This window comes from Doryrhamphus excisus, linkage group LG18, assembly GCF_037039965.1.
Source record: "Doryrhamphus excisus strain RoL-2023G ecotype Guam linkage group LG18, RoL_Dexc_Guam_v1.1, whole genome shotgun sequence".
Taxonomy (NCBI): Eukaryota; Metazoa; Chordata; class Actinopteri; order Syngnathiformes; family Syngnathidae; genus Doryrhamphus; species Doryrhamphus excisus.
In genome coordinates, this window is record NC_136374.1 from 2,399,129 (window position 1) to 2,422,560 (window position 23,432).

Here is a 23,432-nt window from a genome sequence, read left to right on the forward strand (position 1 = left end):
TGGGCAATGTGTGCGCTGCGCTTAATCGTGTTATTCCGCAGACGTGGAATGGAAAAGAAAGGGAATAAAAAAGGAAAGCAGGTCACCTTGTGTGAGAATCCACTCATGAGAACGCTGTTTCTTGCCAGCTCACACATGTCGCAGGAACTCAGCTTCCATACTTGGGTTGCGATGCTGTACTCCTCCATTAGCGGTTCCTGGACACACACACACACACACACTCATGAAGCACTTGTGTGTTTATGTAGCGGAAAAAAAATCCAGCCCCCTGCGCTGACCTTGGTGAAGTGGAACTGGAGGGGGTCGTCAGTGGACAGGGACACCATGAGGCCTCTGGACAGGTACTCCGGTAGCGGATTGCGGTGGTAACTGAGGAACAGGCTGTTGTTGCTCAGCGGGGACATGGCGATGCCGATCTGAGCCAGGTAGTACAAATACTGCAGAACGGGGGCCTGAAGAAACAAAGACAGCGGCCATTATATTATACAGTAAAGTCTCGTTATATCGATATCGGTTATATTGAATTACTGCTTATTACGATATTATTTTCATTTCCTGGCAAATTTCTAGTCTTTTATGATATAATTAGTTCCGTTAGTACGATACCTGGTTATTATGATAATCCGGTTACTACGATGCCCTTTTCATCTCCCGCCAGCCAATTTGGTCTGCTTATATCGATACAAAAGCAGCTTAAATCAATCTTTGCTTAAGGATTTCAATACCAAAAAAGAACACGGCCAACGGCTGCTTCCAGTCAACTTTATTTTTCACACTTCCACCACCAGAGCGCAGCACACACACCGATTCCCGCACTTCCTGGTTCACAGGTCATGCTCAACCCGCCCCACATAGCTGGCCAAACACATGCCTGCAACATAAGAACCAACGAACGCCAGCATGTACATATAAAAAACAGTGATTATTGCAAGCGATAAAAAGATATCTGAATACAACACAATTAAATACATGTATTTGTACGCTTGTGTCTTCGTTGGAATAGGTGTGTATGCTATGTCAGTTGGTTCTTCTGTTGCAGGCATGTGTTTGGCCAGCTATGTGGGGCGGGTTGAGCATGACCTGTGAACCAGGAAGTGCGGGAATCAGTGTGTGTGCTGTGCTCTGGTGGTGGAAGTGTGAAAAATAAAGTTGACTGGAAGCAGCCGTTGGCCGTGTTCTTTTTTGGTATTGAAATCCTTAAGCAAAGATTGATTTAAGCTGCTTTTGTATCGATATAAGCAGACCAAATTGGCTGGCGGGAGATGAAAAGGGCATCGTAGTAACCGGATTATCATAATAACCGGGTATCGTACTAACAGAACTAATTATATCATAAAAGACTAGAAATTTGCCGGGAAATGAAAATAGTATCGTAATAAGCAGTACTTCGATATAACCGATATCGATATAACGAGACTTTACTGTACTATCTAATCATGAGCTTATTATCACATACTATTTAATCAAAATTTTGTTTCCAGAAAATTTTCAGTTTATTATGTATTACTATATCTAAACAGTGTAAACAAAATAATTGCAAAAAATATTTCAACAATAATATGTTGATAGAGCACAAACGGCAGCAAAACAAACCGCTGTGTGTTCACGCTCGTGCGCTGTTCTCTGATTGGTTGTTTCACGGGCACGATACCAGAGCAGCGTGCTCTGAGTGGACAGCTACGGGGGCTGATACTGGACATGGTTAAACTCTATATTTTATCAGTATCACTGCCCTGGGCTTTGACACAGTATCATTTCGGCCTTTTCCTGTATCATTCATGGGCGGTTTCTAGGGTACAGGACCAATTAATACTGTAGTATGTGATAATATTTGTTATCATGGTCATTTTTTCATGCAAATTGAGGGATCAAAAGCAGTATCGGACACAAATATCGGCCCAAGCAAAATCTGTATCGGCCCCAAAAAACAATATCGGTCGATCCCTAATCGATACCGTACTGAAGTGCATAATTCATACGTTTTTTTGCAACATGGATATTTGGTCCATTTGGTGATCCGTTGTGTGTACGTTTTGCTGACCTTTCTGAGCAGCAGACCATGAGAGATGTTCTCTGACAGCATGAAACCTGACACCAGGTGATGGATGGGCCCCGCCTCCCCGCAGTGAGGTCTCAGCACAAACGTATGAAAGCCTCGCCTCCTGTTTTAAACCAAAAAAAAAAAAAACACATATTGTTAAAATATTGCTTATTTGCTAGCAGACGTTGTAGAAGTGGCGCTTGGATGTGACCTCCTGAGGTGGTTGAGCACGGTCATGTTAGCGTAGGTGTAGTAGAGGTAGTACGAGTAGGGCGGATTGTCCTCCTCTTTCCAGTTGGCCGGCAGCGGACTGTCCAGATTGAAAATGTGGTGCTCGGGTTTGGACTCGTCATCCACGCTGTCGAAGCCCACCACCTGGGGAATCAGACAAAGAAACGTCGAGTCCGAGCCGGTACGAGTGGTCGGGATGCAAAGGCGAGATCGCTCACGTGCTCCAGGAAGAGATGCACCTCGGGGTGACTCCGCGGGTTGATGGTGGCTTCAAATAGCGGCAGGAAGATGTTCTCCAGCATCTCTTGGAAATTAGCCAGCTGCTTCTTTGTGTGATACACGTCACTAGAAGTACAGAAAGAGCAGCAACAATCAAAATAAATAATAAAAAATAATATATATAATGGGCCTAAGATTGATCCCTGAGGAATACCTGTTGACAGTTGTCAATAGAAACAACATTCTTTCATTCATTCGGGGGTGCTGGAGCCTATCCCAGCTGTTTTAGGACAAGAGGCGGGGTACACCCTGGACTGGTGGCCAGCCAATCACAGGGCACATATAGACAAACAACCATTCACACTCACATTCATACCTATGGACAATTTAGAGTCGCTAATTAACCTAGCATGTTTTTGGAATGTGGGAGGAAACCGGAGTACCCGGAGAAAACCCACGCATGCACGGGGAGAACATGCAAACTCCACACAGAGATGGGTGGAATCGAACTTCAGTCTCCTAGTTGTGTGGCCTGCGTGCTAACCACACGCCCACCGCGCAGCCCCTAGAAACAGCCAATGACCTAAATATGATGAAAGCTTTGTAATTAGAAGCTAATGATTTATCGGCGGCACGGCGGTCGAGTGGTTAGCGCGCAGACCTCACAGCTAGGAGACTAGGGTTCAATTACACCCTCGGCCATCTCTGTGTTGGGGTTTGCATATTCTCCCTGTGCATGTGTGGGTTTTCTCCGGGTACTCCGGTTTCCTCCCACATTCCAAAAACATGCTAGGTTAATTAGCCACTCCAAATTGTCCATAGGTATGAATGTGAGTGTGAATGGTTGTTTGTCTATATGTGCCCTGTGATTGGCTGGCCACCAGTGCAGGGTGTACCCCGCCTCTCGCCCCAAGACAGCTGGGATAGGCTCCACCACGCCCACGACAGTATCACTCGGATACTGTGAACATCCAGCAGCAACACAACATTTTGGCATGACTACTATTTTGATGAAAAATACACTGAACCAGGGCTGCACAGTGGACGGGTGGTTAGCACACAGGCTTCACAGCTAGGAGACGAGAGTTCAATTCCACCCTCGGTCATCTCTGTGTGGAGTTTGCATGTTTTCCCCGTGCATGCGTGGGTTTTCTCCGGGTATTCCGGTTTCCTCCCACATTCCAAAAAAACATGCTAGGTTAATTAGCGACTCCAAATTGTCCATAGGTATGAATGTGAGTGTGAATGGTTGTTTGTCTATATGTGCCCTGTGATTGGCTGGCCACCGGTCCAGGGTGTACCCAGCCACTTGCCCTAAGACAGCTGGTATCAAAATGGATTATTGCGCTCTGACGGGTGTACGACTTACAAAAGGCGGGGTACTTGGATAAGCCAGCGCACGTTATCCGAATACACCCGGTGTGTGACAGCCCACTTGGCCAGCTTGTCCCATTCGTCTCTGGAGCGACCGTAGATGGACAGCCGCAGTTCAGAGTTCTGGTACTTGCTCTCCTCCAAGTCTGACATAACCTCCTGAAAAAACAAAACAAACATGACATTGTTGACGTCTTCTGACATTATGTTGCAGTGAAACGGCCTTTTTTTCAAACCTTGACTATGTGCGCAAAGTATTTCCCCTCAATGTGGTTGTCGGTCTTGATGAAGATCTCCCTGAGGATGGACTCGCCGATGGGGTTGTACTTGGCATTGAACTTGTCAAAGCGATGGAACGTGTTGCGGTCCTGCACAAAACAGGGAGGTGTAAGGCATTTGGATTTTTCCGTCTAAGGTTGTCTAATGCAGTGATTTTCAACCACTTGAGAAACCGTGAGGAATTACCCAATATCACTTTTTATAATTAACATTTATTAATCATCATTTGTAAATATTATGTCAATAGCCATGAATATATGGACCCAAATATAATATCCGATTGAGGTATCTTGTACCCGCTTAAACGGAAAGTTGTCAGGGTGCGTTCTTCTTCGTGGTGTTTTTCTTCTTCTGTTGTTTATTGGCGGTTGGCAAGCAGCTTTCGTGTGCATTAGCGCCATCTGTGGAACAATCTAAACCAGGGGTGGGCAAACTTTTTGACTCGATATGACAAAATTTACGGTGGGTGGGGGGGTGGACTATATATTTTACACGTAACAGTCCACCTGGTATTATTGTATCTGTAAAATTGTCATGCAATCTGCTATTATTATTTATTATTTTATATTTATATTTAAATATTTTAAAAATAATAAAATATTAATAATTACAATAAAATTAAAATAATAATTATTATATTATTATTATGTAAAATATGCAAATATAACATTAATATTATATATAATTAATATAATAATTATAATAACCATAATAGTTCTAATAATAATTATAATAATCTAATAATAATAATAATAATTATTATTATTATTATGTGCTTGTGTCCCTTTTTTCAGGAGCACTTTGTAAACAACAGACTATGTCAAAAAAGGAAATTGATAAAACCATCAAAAGGTTGGCTCAGGCCATGATGCCAGGTTGTATGTTGACTTTAAATGAAATACTTTGGAAAGATTGGGCGGGCCGTATTCAAACACTTGGCGGGCCGGATGTGGCCCCCGGGCCGTAGTTTGCCCACCCCTGATCTAAACCCTTCTATACTTTATTCACAAGTGCAGTTTTATTAAAAGAGAAAATATATATCTATATAAAACATGTCCTGAGTTTAATTATAAAATATTAGCAAGATTGAATTTGATCTTTTCCTGTTTAAATCGATCCCGGGTGCGTTCTTTCAGCGCATGCTCAGATATGACGTAACACGCAGATCCGGACGTTCTTCACTTTTAAAAATGGAGGCGAGCAATCGGCACTGGACTAAGCAAAGTTTGTTTTTGAAACTAAATTTCAAGACCTGACAGACGAAAAACTGCCAATACTGAGTTATTCCAACAAGTGAAGTCGGTATCACGTGATGTTGATGTTTATGTTTTACTGGGCATGCCCTATTGACTATTTCGTTAGATTTTCACGGCGCATGTAGACAAGAGATTGGAATATTCCTTTTTTATGGATACCATTGTTTCCCGAAAGGTGATTCGGAAAGAGAAAAAGTGTTGATGTAAAAACATGGCTACTGTGGAGTGTCTGTGGTGTAAAGACTGGCAGAGCGATGTAATATTGGTCCGTGTGGCAACACCTGCCTTGTTCCTCCGAGGTACACATGTGGTATGCCACAAGATTTTTCCAATGTAAAAAAACGTGCCGTGGCTCAAAAAAGGTTGAAAAACACTGTCTTATGTTTGCTCCATGTGTTCTCACCGCATGCATGTCCAGCGTATCCACACTCAGGTCGAATGCCGTCAGGTTCATGGTCTCAAACACCTCCTTAAGGGTCTGACCCCGTCCGCGCTCAATGTGAACTATCTCTTCGGGGTATTTCTTCATGGCTCTCTTGATGAAGCGCAGCAGGTGCTTCTGGTTCATGCAGGAGGACGCGTGGATGTGCGTGTCTACCTGGATGGAATCATTGGCATGATTGCTTCAATGGTTCAATGACATTTGGTTCAAGTGTGAAGCGGAGAAAGTAAAGCTCTGACTTTGCGTATGTTGTAGAAATCCCGGTGAGGGACTTTCTTCTGGGCCGCCAGCTCCTTCATCTCATTCAGGAGGATGTGCATTTGGAATTTAGAGCTGAGGTACTGCAGGCGACGGTAGCAGAAAGACTTCCTGGTAGGACAAGGGGACATTCACGGATTTAAAAACGTGGTAGCACTTTCAGAGTGCAAGGAACCAGGTTTGGTTTCACGCCACAGGCACTTAGAAGCATGGGATTTCTCTCTGCAAGTCAGCAAAGAAAAGGTTTGTTGCACATTGACTTTATATAGTTAATTTTCAAACAGCTAAAATAATGCATAAGGCTAAAAATAAACAATTAGCTAAAAATGTCATCCAATACTTCTCTACAAGAGAGGAGAAATATGATCTCAGGGAAGAAGTACATTTGAAACACTAGGACTATGTTAAAAAGCCATAGCTTTTAAAAATAAAAAAATAATAAAATAAAATAAAATAAAATAAAATAAAATAAAATAAAATAAAAATAAAAATAGTTTCCTCCCACATTCCAAAAACATGCTAGGTTAATTGGCCACTCCAAATTGTCCATAGGTATGAATGTGAGTGTGAATAGTTGTTTGTCTATATGTGCCCTGTGATTGGCTGGCAACCAGTCCAGGGTGTACCCCACCTCTCACCCGAAGACAGCTGGGATAGGCTCCAGCACCCCCGCGAGGATAAGCAGTAGAAAATGAATGAATGAATGATATATCGCCTGCTTTTGAAGGTAAGTCGTTATTATATAACTATATTTAGTTACACTTGAGTCTGAGTTCTGGAATTTACATCTAATAATTGTATTATAAGTTTTTATAATATTTTTATACATGCTTAGAAAAACAATTTCCCCCTAGGCTAGAGTTGAGGTTTTTGGGTGATTTTCGTCTCAATGTGTTAATACACAATGTCGAAATGAAAAATAATTATACAGTCACAATAGTTAAATAAATTATAAACAGATATGAAAATGTGACTCCTGTTAATAGTTTTTATGTGTGCTATATATATTATTTTAAACTGTGTGTAATTTAGATCAAGGGGTCAGCAAGAAGGTCAAGACAAAATCCTACCTTGGACACATATACATTATATAAATTAACTAATCATGAGGTAATGAATGAAAATGAATGAATGAGGTAATAAGGTTACATTCATAATGATGTTTCTAATAAATCGTAAGATCCCTGGCAGAATGAACCGTAAACAGGAATTTACATGCATACAAAGGAAGTCTAGTAAAACACGACATTCTTGGCAGAGGTTATATGAGGCGAAAAAAGACGACAACACTTGCATAGAACATTATATTAAAAAAAAAAGAGAAAGCACTTACACCGGGCCATTGATGATAAGCGCCATCATGACGTTCATGTCTGCAATGTATTCTTTCAGGTCAGGGTACGGCAGGTCTAATTCTGTACTTCTGCATAAAAACATGCAACATGATATCAAAAATATATTTTTTGAGGAATACCTGGAATATGAAATGATAAAAAAATTTTCATTATGAAGATATTTCAAGAAAACAACCTGACCGGGTCATTTTTGACCCACTTATGGAAGGTTGGGGTAGTAACACAAAAACTACAATTTCTTAAAATGTATAAAAGATAAGTTAAAAATGTGAACGGCATGATATCAAAAATACATTTTTTGAGGAATACCTGGAATATGAAATGATAAAAAAAATTTCATTATGAAGATATTTCAAGAAAACAACCTGACCGGGTCATTTTTGACCCACTTATGGAAGGTTGGGGTAGTAACACAAAAACTACAATTTCTTAAAATGTATAAAAGATAAGTTAAAAATATGAACAGCATGATATCAAAAACATGTTTTTTGAGGAATACGTGGAATATGAAATGATAATTTTTTTCCAGAAAACAACGTGACTGGGTCATTTTTGACCCACTTATGCATCTAAGGGTTAAGCCCCAACAGTGCAAAATGTGCATTTGGAATCAGGACTATGTGGATATGAACACGTACTTGTCCATGTTGCTCTTCCTGGTGTAGACATGCACGACGCCTTCTACCATCTTGCAGCCATATCCCGTGTCCGAGGGCATATTCATGGGGTCCTGATTGTCGTAAGGATGCGTCTCGGAAACGGGCGGGTGGACGGGGGCATCTGTTTATAAAACAGAAGCGGCCCATTTAAAAAAAAAAAAACCTTAAAGGCGTTGAATGGGTCGGCCCCCAAATACATTTCGGACCTCATCCAAATTTACTCCTTCAGCGCGGTCACTGAGGTCCGAGGGCCAGCTCCAACTTGTGGTGCCTAAGACGAGACTTAAGACCAGGGGGGACCGAGCCTTTTCTGTGGTTGGCCCCAAACTACGGAACTCTCTCCCCTCCCGAGTAAAAAAGACCCCCAACATCGAAAGCTTTAAGTCTCGTCTTAAAACTTACTTTTATTCTGTGGCTTTTAACTCGGAGTTAGTCGTGTGGTCCTGTGTCTTTTAGTTCTTTGTTTTTATTGTAATTGTTTTTATTTTTTATACTTTTATTGCTTTGTTTCTTGTTTTTAATATTTTACTATTTTTTTCTTAAATGATCTTTTAGTTTTGGATTATTACTTTTTAATTTTACTAGTTTGTGCAGCACTGTGTTAGCTGCTAGAAGAACCATTTTTAGTTCTCAGCTCATTATTTGATTGCCGTGTGGATATTGTACAAATTAAACAGGTTTTCTATGAAAATATTAAATTTATTAATACTGAATCCTACTAAAGTGGAAATGTGCTTATTGCGGTCTGGTCTGGAGCCAATTAACCGCATAATGAACGAGGGACAACTGCTTTTTTTCATACAATTATGTAAAAAAAAAAAAGTTCGGACGTGTTACCAGCATCGACGGGGGTCTCTGGGATTTCGTCGTAGATTCGCATATCCAGCGGCGTCAAGCCCAAGTCCTGCAAGGAGTGAGCCGTGGTCTTGCAAAAGGACTGCATGGATCTGTTGATGTACTTCTCCCGAATGAACAAAGCTTTCACTACGCACTTGGCGGCATCCACCAGGTCAGTGAAGGGCACCTGAAGGGGGGGGGGGGGATTTGACAACACATTTAGGAGAGACTAGACAAAAAAAAAAATGTGCAAAATATAAGGGGTGACCTCCTCACCCCACATTTTTCCTCTCCTGATATTGACACCCGCTGGTACTCTCTCTCCATTGGCATTTCCCGCTCCTTAGGGCCATTATCAACAGCATCAACACTCTTCTGCTTCATTAACCTTCATCCAGGCAGACAGGGCAGTGGTGAGTTCCAAATGAGAGGCCAACACTGAGCTGTGTCGTAATTTCACCCCAAAACAACTGGATACCCGATGTGAGCGCTAAAAGATTGGACGGCAAATCAAAGTGAAGCAGAGCGCACTCACTCTAGATCTGTGGCGCTGTCGATTTTCAGGAAGTCTTGTTTGGCGCGCAGCAAGATCTCTGGCTCAAGCCTTTGGCGTGTGAGGCAGCGGCGCAGGGGAGCGCGGGAGTGGCGGGCGTGGCGGGGCGGAGAGGAGTAAAGGGGAGGGCAGCGAGGGAAGGGGGCAGATGGGCATCAGAGGTTAAGCACAAGAGAAAGAGTGACTAAATATGCTGTACACTGGGGGTCTCAAACATGCGGCCCGCGGGCCAAATGTGGCCCGCAGGACACTAGTTTGAGGCCCCCGCCTTTAATGTTAGTGCGGCCCGCGCAAGTTTGATATGGATGCTGTATGGTATCATGTACCCAGAAAAAATTATTAAGTTTGATTCATGTTCATGTTAAAGGTTAAATAACTGTTAATAGTTATCCTCCCTATGCGTGTGGAAGTGGTAAGTTTTTGGCTATTTAAGTTTAAAGGAAATAACTTGAAGGCTACCGTTTAGGTCGCTAGCTCTCTAGTTTGCGAGTTAGCATGTGTCTCAAGACCAGGGGTCTCAAACACACGGCCCCCGCCTTGATATGAAAGTTTAATGTTAGTTTGATATGGATGCTGTATGGTATCATGTACCCAGAAAAAATTATTACGTTTGATTCATGTTCATGTTAAAGGTTAAATAACTGTTAATAGTTATCCTCCCTATCCGTGTGGAAGTGGTAAGTTTTTGGCTATTTAAGTTAAAAGGAAATAACTTGAAGGCTACCGTTTAGGTCGCTAACTCTCTAGTTTGCGAGTTAGCATGTGTCTCAAGACCCTGCCGTTGCGCAATATGTTGTAAATCAGGGGTCTCAAACATGCGGCCCGCGGGCCAAATGTGGCCCGCAGGACACTCGTTTGAGGCCCCCACCTTGATATGAAAGTTTAATGTTAGTGCGGCCCGCGCAAGTTTGATACGGATGCTGTATGGTATCATGTACCCAGAAAAAATTATTACGTTTGATTCATGTTCATGTTAAAGGTTAAATAACTGTTAATAGTTATCCTCCCTATCCGTGTGGAAGTGGTAAGTTTTTGGCGATTTAAGTTGAAAGGAAATAACTTGAAGGCTACCGTTTAGGTGGCTAGCTCTCTAGTTTGCGAGTTAGCATGTGTCTCAAGACCAGGGGTCTCAAACACACGGCCCCTGCCTTGATATGAAAGTTTAATGTCAGTGCGGCCCGCGCAAGTTTGATATGGATGCCGTATGGTATCATGTACCCAGAAAAAATTATTACGTTTGATTCATGTTCATGCTAAAGGTTAAATAACTGTTAATAGTTATCCTCCCTATCCGTGTGGAAGTGGTAAGTTTTTGGCTATTTAAGTTGAAAGGAAATAACTTGGAGGCTACCGTTTAGGTCGCTAGCTCTCTAGTTTGCGAGTTAGCATGTGTCTCAAGACCCTGCAGTTGCGCAATATGTTGTAAATAAAAAGAGTATAAATGTGACTATAGTCGTGTTTTGTCATGTCTACAGGGCTCTAATAATGCTTTGTTCATTTTAATATGAAAAAAATCATTTGTCTACCCACCAACTATATGTGCTTTCTTAAGTTTTTATTATTATTATTATATTTATTTATTACTGATTGATTGATTTTCTTTATTGTTGATAAAGTGGAATGTTTTATCAGAGCTTTTCTTGTAGAAAATCGGAACCAAAGCAAAGTTTATTCATTTTTCTGTTTTTAATAAATGCATTTTTTTTTTTGAAAAACCTGATGCGGCCTAGTCTCACCCAGACCCTAGCTCCAGTGGCCCCCAGGTAAATTGAGTTTGAGACCCCTGAGTTAGAGCATGGAAAACCTGTTTAAAACCTACTGTGTATACATTTTTGTACCATTATTAGAGCCCTGTGGACATGAAATAACACCCCTATAGTCACCTTTACACTTGTATTACACTTGAGATACAGTATATACTCACAAATTAGCATTGATAGTGTAGTAGCGGCATCCTTGGTGGCTTATTACTTATACTTTTACCTTTTTTTTTAACAGTTTTCATTCATTTTCTACCGCTTTTCCTCACGAGGGTCGCGGGGGTGCTGGAGCCAAAGTTTATTAATTTTTCTGTTTTTAATAAATGCGTTTTTTTTTTGGAAAACCCGATGCAGCCCAGTCTCACCCAGACCCTAGCTCCAGTGGCCCCCCGGGTAAATTGAGTTTGAGACCCCTGCTGTACACACATACTTCTCCTCGCTCACACACACCAGCATTTTAGGCACCATGTAATCAAAGTGATTCCAACGGACCAAAAGGTCAGATTAGCGGTGCAGATAGCTCCTTATGTGAGTGAAGGCAACAGGTTGTGTGCAGCTGTCTGCCACGCGCCCCGCAGTGTGCTTGAAGTTCCTCACTTGATGTCCTGGCTGATCTGCCTCTCCAGACGGTGGCGCCGCTCCTCCAGCTGCTCGATGGGGCTGTCCTCCGGGAACTCATAGGGAGCGCTGCGCATCTCGCTCTCCGCCATGCTGCGCGTGAACAGCTCCTTTGGCAATGATAATGTCATTTAATGAAAAGGGGTTCCTTTATTCTCGTATTTGATGACTCCTGTTTAATAACAATTATAATATTCTTAATTGATTTTAAGAAAATAATGACTCTGTGTCGATACTTTTTTAGCATCATTTTACAACTTCATTCCGTTTAAATGTTATTTGAATTAACAATTTTACTATAGTTTATTCTGGAAAAAATGTGACTTCATTTTTGTTAATAAAATTTCAATCAAAATTCTCAAAATTCTACATTTTTTCATGTAATATTACAGCTTTATTCTAATAAAATAATGACTAATAATGAATTTCCTTAATCCCAAATCCCATAATTTCACCATTTTATTCTGGTAAAATAATTACCTTTTATATAGATTTATTCTGATAATATATTTTTAATAAATTGTATTTAATAAAAATATTATATATTTTATATTGTAATAAAATTCCCCCCCTGATATTACAAATTTATCTGCGGAAAATAATTCTGGAATTTTCCTAAATCACAACATTTTTAGCATAATTTATTCTGGTAAAATAATTACCTTTTATAAAGCTTTATTCTGCTAAGATATTTTTAATAAATTATAAGATTTTCCACCTAATATTACAAATTTATCTGCACAAAATATTTTTAAAAATCCCAACATTTTTAGCATAATTTCACCAGTTTATTCCAGTAAAAATAATGACCTTTTATCTATCTTTATTGTACTAAAATAACTGAATTATTTTTTTAAGAAGAATCCCCCATAATATTACACATTTATTTGGGTAAATTAATAAATTTTCATGAATTCCAACATTTTTATCATAATTTTACAACCTTATTCTAGTAGAATAATGCTTAACTTATTATATTATATTACATTACATTACATTAATTTGGTTAAAATAATGACTTAATTTCCATAAATTCCAACATTACTTATCATAAAGTTTATTCTAATAAAATAGTGACTTAATGTTTCATAACCTAGACGTTTCCTTATAAGAATTCTTTATATAATAATTTTTTTTATTTTACATTTTTCTATATTTCAATATTATTACACATTTTTTTTTGGTAAAATAATGTCAAATTTTCCTGGAATTCTAAACATTTTATCAGAATATTACAGCTTTATTTTGGTTGAATAATGACATTCATTTCATTTGAACATCATTCTCATAATATTTGTCTATTAACTTTATTGTCAAGGTTTATTCTTAGGACGTTATTTGGCTGGTATATTGATTTATTTTTAATTACGTATTAAATCCATTAAAAAAAATGAATCTGAAAACCTGTGGAGATTGTTTCTCACCTCTGCTATCTCCTTGTACTTTTCTTCCATGGAGGTTCGTAGGTCGACAGGGAAGTGTTTCAGTGAGACGGGGGTTCCTGGGAGAGAACGCTGGGGCTTTAGGGGCTTGGGCCCGGATGCACCACACAAGTCTGTATAGGCAGACAAGAGTTACAGTTTTACAACTTGGCAGTCGTAGCGTTTAACGTTTTGGTCCGTTGAGTGTGCAATAAGGCTGCAGGGGCTTGATGGTGTGCAATATGCGGGGTCGGGGGATGGGGGAGTGTTGCAGGCCAAAGCTAAATCCCAAACAATGACATCAATCATTCTTAAGCACTTAAATGTGAAGCTGAAACAGCTGAAACAGAGATAATGTACGTAAACAACTTAACTGCCGCCATGGACACAAATAGAAAAGAATCTACTTGTGGCTGACCCAAGATTCGAGTGTGCTCGAGTAAACTGCACACTAAATTGCAGCTTGTATATTTCTTTTACAGTACAGTAAACCTCGGATATATCGGAAATTCGCTCACAACGGACAGATAAAAAAGAACCAATTTTTCTGTAATGCATTTCCAATAAAAATTCATTGCATATATTGGATTTTTTATAACGGATTTCGCCTATTTCGGACAAAATCTCCAGTCCCGTTCCAATTTCCCTCGCATATATCGGATGGCCGCATCGTGTCTTTCTCCTGGCTCCAGATTTAGGACAAATATAAAAGTGAGTGACGTCAATAATACTAGCACAGCAGTGAATGAGATCTTAACGTCACTATTGGAAATAACGTAGGCCTGACGGGCGTAACAGGGCCTAGCTTAATTAACAATTTGTTATGCTCAGAGTCCGATTAAGTTAAATTCTCATTACCTTATGTCTCTTTTCATTGCCCAGTCCAGGTACATTGGAAACATAGTCAAGGAAGTGCCTTTTTATACCGGATATAAATCCGATATACAGTAAAGTCTCGTTATATCGATATTGTCGGGAGTCGGAAAAAATATCGATATAACCGGACTGTCGATATATCCGATCCTGCGCCGAACTGCATTAAAAGTGGGCAATAATGCACACTAATGAAAAATAAAGTTGACTGGAAGCAGCCGTTCGCCGTGTTCTTTTTTGGTATTGAAATCCTTAAGCAAAGATTGATTTAAGCTGCTTTTGTATCGATATAAGCAGACCAAATTGGCTGGCGGGAGATGAAAAGGGCATCGTAGTAACCGGATTATCATAATAACCGGGTATCGTACTAACGTAACTAATTATATCATAAAAGACTAGAAATTTGCCGGAAAATGAAAATAGTATCGTAATAAGCAGTACTTCGATATAACCGATATCGATATAACGAGACTTTACTGTATGTGTAAAACAGACATTTTCCGGTATACGCATATAACGGATTTTGCTTATATCGGACAAAGCCAGTGGGAACAATTGAATCCGATATATCCGAGGTTTACTGTATATCCAAGAGAGGCAGAATATCCAAGGGCGAAAGTAAAATGACTTAATATGGGGGTACTGTAGCTTTCAACAAAGCACAGGGGTCAAGGAATCCTAAAGGGGTTAAGAAGCACCATAATCCATCATACAAATCCGCATGGACGCGTACTACGAGCACCTGAGGCTGACACAGAAGGGTTTTTCCGTTATCCGGACATGCTGCAAACAGATGGCCACTCGAGACTAAACCAAAACGTAATGGAAGGAAAACAAACGAGTGAAGGACAAAATCTGTCCTCAAGGCTGAATGTAAGTTCATCTGGAGACATGAGCCCCTATGGACGTGATGTGTTCGCGGACGAGAAGAGGACAGTGACACCGTAAAACATGTCAACACACACGGCGTCCTCCTCAGTTTAGCATCCGGTAATCCTCCCCGAGCCGCTCCACCACAGATGACTCTTAATCCAGGACCCCCGACTCTATTAATATCTACGACATCATTGGGACACAGCCATCCCGACCGACAACCAGGGGCATGAAAAACACACAATGCTTTTGTGCCGTCACGGTTTAAATACAGTATGAAACTCAAGTCATAAGAACGTGGATGAAGCATCACACCGGAAATCATTAAAAAATATCTGACATTGCCACTTCAATGCTTCAATATTATAAACACGATACAGCGTACGACAGGGGACTATTAACACACAGATTAAGAACTGAAGAAGTAGGGTTCCTTATTTAGAAACGGACATTTTTCATAGTTGGAGCATAGAAAACCTGTATAAACCTTCTAAAACATGGAAATATGGGCTAATAACTATAAAAGCAATTATCACTCGCTAAATGTACTGCAAAAAAGGTCAGTAAGGATAATTCATAATGCTGCCTACAGAGAACATCACAAATACTTCAACTTGCTGATATAGTTAATTTCCAAATAGCTAAAATAATGCATAAGGCTAAAAACAACAAATTAGCTAAAAATGTCATCCAATACTTCTCTACAAGAGAGGAGAAATATGATCTCAGGGAAGAAGTACATTTGAAACACTTCTATGCTAGGACTACGTTATGCTAGCCATGGCATTTCAGTATGTGGAATCAAACTATGGAATGGATTGAGTAAGGAAATCAAACAATGCACAACGATGAGCCAATTCAAGAAACAATACAAGCAGTTGATGTTTGCTAAATACAAGGATGAAGAGTCTTGAACCAGTCATGATGTGCTATATATATCACTATATTGACACTTACTATGGTACCCATTATGGCATTGGATGCTCATATCACCGAGTACTTTGGTACAAGACAAAAAATAAAAAATGTGAAAAAATTTTTAAAAACTAAAACAAAATTTATAAAAATTAATAAAATAAATGTATAAATAAAATAAATTTGCTAAATACAAGGATGTGAGTCTTGAGTCATGATGTGCTATATATATCACTATATTGACACTTACTATGGTACCCATTATGGCATTGGATGCTCATATCACCGAGTACTTCGGTACGAGGTACATTATTAAAAAAAAAAAAAATCCTTAAACTGTATTATGGAAAGCAGGAAGTGAACAAATGTAACAGTTACTGATTATAAAAGTACCAGATGGAGGGGTAGGATTTAATAAGCTTTGCTTCTTCCTACTCCTTTTGGACATGTGGAACTGGGAACTGATTATGGGATGCACTCAATTGGAATCTGATGCATGTTCAAATGAAATTAAACCATTACCATTATCAAATACGCCTTATAACATTATTAGAGCTCTCCAGACATGAAATAACACCCCTATGATCAACTTTACACTCCTATTACCCGATGTAATAGACATCGTAACATCAAATAAGTCATCCTCACAATATTGTGGTTTTTCAGAAATGAATGAATTAATATATGAAGGCTGTTTCGCAAGGAGACACGAGTTCGATTCCACCCTCGGCCATCTCTGTGCGGAGTTTGAATGTTCTCCCCGCGCAAGCGTGGGTTTTCTCCGGGTACTCCGGTTTCCTCCCACATTCCAAAAACATGCTAGGTTAATTAGCGACTCCAAATTGTCCATAGGTATGAATGTGAGTGTGAATGGTTGTTTGTCTATATGTGCTCTGTGATTGGCTGGCCACCAGTTCAGGTTGTAATCACCTTTCACCCAAAGACAGCTGGGATAGGCACCAGCATCCCTGCGACCCTCGTGAGGATGAACACTAGAAAGTGAATGAATGAATGTTGTTTCTATTGACAACTGTCAACAGGTATTCCTCAGGGATCAATCTTAGGTCCGTTATATATTTTTTTTATTATTTATTTTGATTGTTGCTGCTCTTCCTGTACTTCTAGTGATGTGTATATGATGTTTCTTTGTATATTATATGATATATGATAAAAAATATTGGATTATATCGGCCAAAGAGTGTCTGCATTTTGATTAAAAAAAGATGAGAAAGCCTACACAGTGTGAACAGCCAATATGGAGGCTGTTAAAAACGTAATGTGCTGATGGCCATTTTTTGTTTTCCCCTGGTCCTGCAGGGTCCTACAGGGTTTATTGGTCTTTCCGTGAGAATGTGTTGCTATAGGGATGAGGATGCTGTGTAGCCTCACCTCAAAAATGTTGTTGATTGTTTTTGAGTGGGTATTTTTGAACCGTAACGCTCCAGGCGGTTCATTCCGCTGTGCACTGTGGAGATGCTACGCCGCATCGTAACCTTCCAGCTGAAAGGCTTAAAGAAGAAAACATTTTATTTGACGTCGAGAACGAATGTTTTTTAGAGTGTGTGTGTGTGTGTGTGTGTGTAAAACACATCTTTTACTCTGATCTAAAACACAGTATGTCCATGCAAACACACTGGCAATTGTTCATAAGTTATTGCGTACATTGAGCATATCTCTATTACATGTATACTAGCATGTATTACAACGCAGGACACTAGTTTGAGGCCCCCGCCTTGATATGAAAGTTTAATGTTAGTGCGGCCCGCGCAAGTTTGATACAGATGCTGTATGGTATCATGTACCCAGAAAAAATTATTACGTTTGATTCATGTTCATGTTAAAGGTTAAATAACTGTTAATAGTTATCCTCCCTATCCGTGTGGAAGTGGTAAGTTTTTGGCTATTTAAGTTGAAAGGAAATAACTTGAAGGCTACCGTTTAGGTCGCTAGCTCTCTAGTTTGCGAGTTAGCATGTGTCTCAAGACATTGCAGTTGCGCAATATGTTGTAAATAAAAAGTATAAATGTGACTATAGTCGTGTTTTGTCATGTCTACAGGGCTCTAATAATGCTTTGTTCATTTTAATATGAAAAAAATCATTTGTCTACACACCAACTATATGTGGTTTCTTAAGTTTTTATTATTATTATTATAATTTATTAATTACTGATTGATTGATTTTCTTTATTCTTGATTTGTTTATTTATTTTTCATCTTATTTTGTGTAGAAAAATAAAAAGTAAGATATTTGAGAACAGTGGAATGTTTTATCAGAGCAGAAAATTGGAACGAAAGCGAAGTTTTTTAAAATTTTTTGTTTTTAATAAATGCGTTTTTTTTTTTTTTGGAAAACCTGATGCGACCCAGTCTCACCCAGACCCGAGCTCCAGTGGCCCCCAAGTAAATTGAGTTTGAGACCCCTGCTGTACATACTACATATCTATAATCACAACTCTGTACAAAAATGATGGGCAATACTTCCTAGTAATAACTAGTTTTGATATGATTACTGTAACCCCACCTTTATCACAGTTATTGGTCCCCACACCCGACAGGGACAAGTGAATGTATGCAAAGCAGGACTCCATATTAATAAATGGAATATTTTCATAGTTAAGAGCATAGAAAACCTGTTTCCGTCATCCAAAATATGTTTTTTTAACATGATTTAAAACACCCAGTTGTGTAGTAGAATACTACTACCTCAGTGGCACACAGAACATTCACACAGGAGCTACTGTCAGCTGCAACTCCACATTGCTAACAATGCTAACACTCAACTCTACAGTCACTTCCCAGGCACTGTCTCTTAAAGGAAGTCACAAAAATGACAATAAATACATTTTCTGCATGCCTTATACAGTAAAGTCTTGTTATATCGATATCGGTTAAAACGAATTACTACTTATTACGATACTATTTTCATTTCCCGGCAAATTTCTAGTCTTTTATGATATAATTAGCTCCGTTAGTAAGATACACGGTTATTATGATAATCCGGTTACTACGATGCCCTTTTCATCTCCCGCCAGCCAATTTGGTCTGCTTATATCGATACAAAAGCAGCTTAAATCAATCTTTGCTTAAGGATTTCAATACCAAAAAAGAACACGGCCAACGGCTGCTTCCAGTCAACTTTATTTTTCACACTTCCACCACCAGAGTGCAGCACACACAGCGGAAAACACCGGTAACCGGTAATCACTACAGCGTAAGTTTATTTTTATTTACTGTAGTACAAAATTTATTGTAGTACAAAAGCATGCTAGATACGCAATCCATGAACTCAAGGAGAAAATTACATGCCATATCAAAGATCCGCCCACTTTTAATGCAGTTCGGCGCAGGATCGGATATATGGATAGTCCGGTTATATCGGTATTTTTTCCGACTCCCGAGAATATCGATATAACAAGACTTTACTGTATTTGTATTTTTGTTCATTTTGCCATTTTTACAATTGAAAATGCTTAATTTGTTGTATATTTATTTTTTTCCAAATTCTTTGGCACACCAAGTCAATAAAGGTGAGCGTTATTATCGAGCGTGTAAACAAAGAAGTCTTACTGGCTGGGCAACTTAGCATGATTACAAAGTCAAGTGGAATTAGCTAGAAGAGCAGCTCTTCCCGCGACAGGAAGTCTCACTCATCTTCATTTTCTATGCTTTGTGACTGATGGTTTCTTTCAAGTGGCGATTGGCTCAAGGCTGCTGATTCAATAAGCGATTATCAACGCTACGACATTTTGTTGAAAATCCCGAGTGTTGCTTTGCCTCGCGGTGGCAGCTCTGAACAGATCCCATCATCAACGGCGGGCGCCGGCGGCCTTTAACCCGAGAGTACGCCACGGCGCAAGACAGACAGAAGTTAAGGCGAGGACACAAGAGCTGCGTCACAAGAATAACAAATCATGTGACAATAATGCTCTTCTTTCACACTTTGTGTTGCGCAACTGCCGTAGGCGACGGTGATGTTGGCCATGTTCCATGTCCCACACCTTGCAATGCTGCCATGCTAAGGGTGTGCCTACCTGTTCTGCATCATTTCATCATGCCAAATTTGTATGAAAGGTGCCAATTAATGTGACACCTTTACTTTGTTAGCTACTTTAAAAAATGACTTTAATGAACCCCTACTTTAATAATGGTGAACATAATAATATGTATAATAAAGTGTATAATGCATGACCCTGAAAGTGCTAATGTTAATCTTGTTGGCATGGATCAAATAGGATTCCATCATTGAGGAAGACATTTTGCGTACTCGTCATACCAAAAGTGCACCACCAAATTTGCTAAAAAAATTCATCCATCTTAAACACGTCCTTAAAGCCCTGCTACCACGCCTGTGGCCCGGGGCTTGTTTCAATCACGGCAGCGTTTGCTTGAAACGAACCGATGGCTTAACGGATCTGCAATTTCATCGTGGAATTGATGGTGCTATTGATAATGTTGATGATGTCCCTGGGAGCCTCTGTTTGTACTCCTGAACCAACGGTGGTTTGTAAAAGGTTGTTGTAGTAAGGCTGTTAAATGAATTAAGTTAAATTAATCAAATAAACACAGTTTTAAAATGAATTTAATCATTAATGATTAATCACCGTTTACTACGATGGGTGAATCATGCACATTTTTGCGTATGTACTGTACACATTAAGTAACGGCCTCTGATTGGTTTATTGTTTGCAGGGTACCACTTTACGTACTATGTAAAATAAACAATTAAAAAATGAAAGAAAATAAAACTACAATTAAGATGGTAAAAATAAAATAAAGTAAATACATATAAATACAAATAAGCTGGCACAAATAAAATTAAATATAATAAAAAAAATTATTCTCATTTTTATAAGATGGCTCTCTTTAGAAGGCTTTGGTGAAATGTAAAATGATAAATATAAAAAATAAACTGGTAAAAATAAAATAAAAAATATAATATAATAAATAAATAAAAAATATAATAAATAAAAATAAAAGTACAATAAAATACACTGGTAAAAACAAATTTAACACATGCATATAAGCAGTCAAAAATAATATAAACAAAATCTAAATTACAATGGCTATTTTTAAAAGTGTATTTTAAATTAGTCTCTCCAATAGTACCGCAAAATTTGAACACCAGCATCTGTTTGGAGTAGATGTGCTTTGTGGGATTGGGACTTGCATATTTAAATGCAGCAAAATGTACGAATTACTCTCGGCAGTGATAAAAATATCCATTCATGTTTTTTTCTTTGTACTTTCTGTTTATAATAAAGACCTTTTTGTAACATTCGGAGTGTACCCGAACACACCTCGCTGTGGTCTAGTGACATGATCAGCTTACAAAAGGGGGGCGCTATTGCGCCTTCTTCGTCTGCTGTCATATCAGAGACGGGTGGTGGCTTGAGATGGTGTGTGTGTATGAATTATGCTTAACATTATCTGGTAATTAATTAAAAAAAATTAGTCACCGCCGTTAAAGTGATATTTTTGACGGCCCTAGTTAATAGAGTAAAGTCTCGTTATATCGATATTGTCGGGAGTCGGAAAAAATATCAATATAACCAGACTGTCGATATATCCGATCCTGCGCCGAACTGCATTAAAAGTGGGCAGAAATGCACTCAACATTGTTCTATAGTATAGAACATATATAAACATACATATATATATAGTATTGTTCTATAGTATAGAACAATGTCGAGCAGCTTAAATCAATCTTTGCTTAAGGATTTCAATACCAAAAAAGAACACGGCCAACGGCTGCTTCCAGTCAACTTTATTTTTCACACTTCCACCACCAGAGCACAGCACACACACCGATTCCCGCACTTCCTGGTTCACAGGTCATGCTCAACCCGCCCCACATAGCTGGCCAAACACATGCCTATGTTGACTGGAAGCAGCCGTTCGCCGTGTTCTTTTTTGGCACTGAAATCCTTAAGCAAAGATTGATTTAAGCTGCTTTTGTATCGATATAAGCAGACCAAATTGGCTGGCGGGAGATGAAAAGGGCATCGTAGTAACCGGATTATCATAATAACCGGATATCGTACTAACGGAACTAATTATATCATAAAAGACTAGAAATTTGCCGGGAAATGAAAATAGTATCGTAATAAGCAGTAATTCGTTATAACCGATATCGATATAACGAGACTTTACTGTAGTAGGGATGTCATGATATTTGGTTCGGACAAGTGCAGAGATAGAGTTTGTCTCATTGGTTCTTCATGAGTTCCTCAGAAACTACGTGCCTAAGTCATTAGATCCTCATTAGTTCCTTAGTAAAAAAAAAAAAAAAAAAAAGTCAGACTAAAACAAATGACACATGTTACCACTTGGGAGTGGCTTGATAGCTAAGCGTTGTGTCACAAATATAGTTCTTTGCGTTAGCTGCTGTAATAATATCGATTAATATGCAAGTCAATTATGTGAACGGAACACTGTTGATGCTGTTTCTGACGGTTTTAAAGTCAAAATGGGTAACTTGTTTTCTCTCTTTAGAACGCACAAAAAAGCGAAAGAAATACAGTAAAGTCTCGTTATATCGATATCGGTTAAAACGAATTACTACTTATTACGATACTATTTTCATTTCCCGGCAAATTTCTAGTCTTTTATGATATAATTAGCTCCGTTAGTACGATACCCGGTTATTATGATAATCCGGTTACTACGATGCCCTTTTCATCTCCCGCCAGCCAATTTGGTCTGCTTATATCGATACAAAAGCAGCTTAAATCAATCTTTGCTTAAGGATTTCAATACCAAAAAAGAACACGGCCAACGGCTGCTTCCAGTCAACTTTATTTTTCACACTTCCACCACCAGAGTGCAGCACACACAGCGGAAAACACCCGTCCCTCGCGCCTACCCCTCCGGGTGGCAACACCTTCCCTATCGTAAGTTTATTTTTATTTACTGTAGTACAAAATTTATTGTAGTACAAAAGCATGCTAGATACGCAATCCATGAACTCAAGGAGAAAATTACATGCCATATCAAAGATCCGCCCACTTTTAATGCAGTTCGGCGCAGGATCGGATATATGGATAGTCCGGTTATATCGATATTTTTTCCGACTCCCGAGAATATCGATATAACGAGACTTTACTGTATGTGTTCATGTTTCACATAATTATTGTAGACAATGGGGATGGGTAAAACTAAAACTCTCTGAACGCAACCCCCGTGTGTGTTTTTCTCTTGGATGAATACAAGTCGTGTACAGGTAATACTGCTCAGTATGCAAACGGCAAGATACACAGCTGCATCTGCGCAGTCAGATAAGCAAACACACATGGGTAGCTTCCAGTTTGAGAGATATTCATTCCAGTTTGTGCGCACTCTGAGAGGAATATAAGACATGTGTGTTATTTCCTCCTTAAGAGATGCCACTTTCTTCCCAGGAGGAAAGGAAGACACACATAGATGCTCCTTAGCAACCGGGGATGAGAATAAACCTCTTCATTAGAGGCAG

General features: G+C 39.2%; 1 protein-coding gene across 6 annotated transcripts in view; it reads right to left on the reverse strand.

The window, feature by feature from the left end:
* The window catches only part of ampd2a (adenosine monophosphate deaminase 2a), a 42,248-nt gene that overhangs the window by 3,598 nt on the left and 15,218 nt on the right, over positions 1 to 23,432 (reverse strand). For 5 of the 6 annotated variants that reach the window (XM_058054237.2, XM_078798732.1, XM_078798731.1 and 2 more), the window contains 16 exons: positions 13,307 to 13,437; positions 11,862 to 11,992; positions 9,487 to 9,555; positions 9,228 to 9,339; positions 8,952 to 9,138; positions 8,094 to 8,235; positions 7,434 to 7,523; positions 6,082 to 6,211; positions 5,804 to 5,998; positions 4,102 to 4,233; positions 3,861 to 4,024; positions 2,491 to 2,617; positions 2,253 to 2,416; positions 2,042 to 2,162; positions 279 to 452; positions 87 to 197 (listed from right to left, as the gene is read on the reverse strand). In XM_058054237.2, coding sequence (XP_057910220.2) covers positions 87 to 197; positions 279 to 452; positions 2,042 to 2,162; positions 2,253 to 2,416; positions 2,491 to 2,617; positions 3,861 to 4,024; positions 4,102 to 4,233; positions 5,804 to 5,998; positions 6,082 to 6,211; positions 7,434 to 7,523; positions 8,094 to 8,235; positions 8,952 to 9,138; positions 9,228 to 9,339; positions 9,487 to 9,555; positions 11,862 to 11,992; positions 13,307 to 13,437 — 2,180 coding nt within the window. The remainder of the gene's footprint in view (positions 1 to 86; positions 198 to 278; positions 453 to 2,041; positions 2,163 to 2,252; positions 2,417 to 2,490; positions 2,618 to 3,860; positions 4,025 to 4,101; positions 4,234 to 5,803; positions 5,999 to 6,081; positions 6,212 to 7,433; positions 7,524 to 8,093; positions 8,236 to 8,951; positions 9,139 to 9,227; positions 9,340 to 9,486; positions 9,556 to 11,861; positions 11,993 to 13,306; positions 13,438 to 23,432) is intronic. The other variant, XM_078798730.1, reaches the window with a different exon arrangement.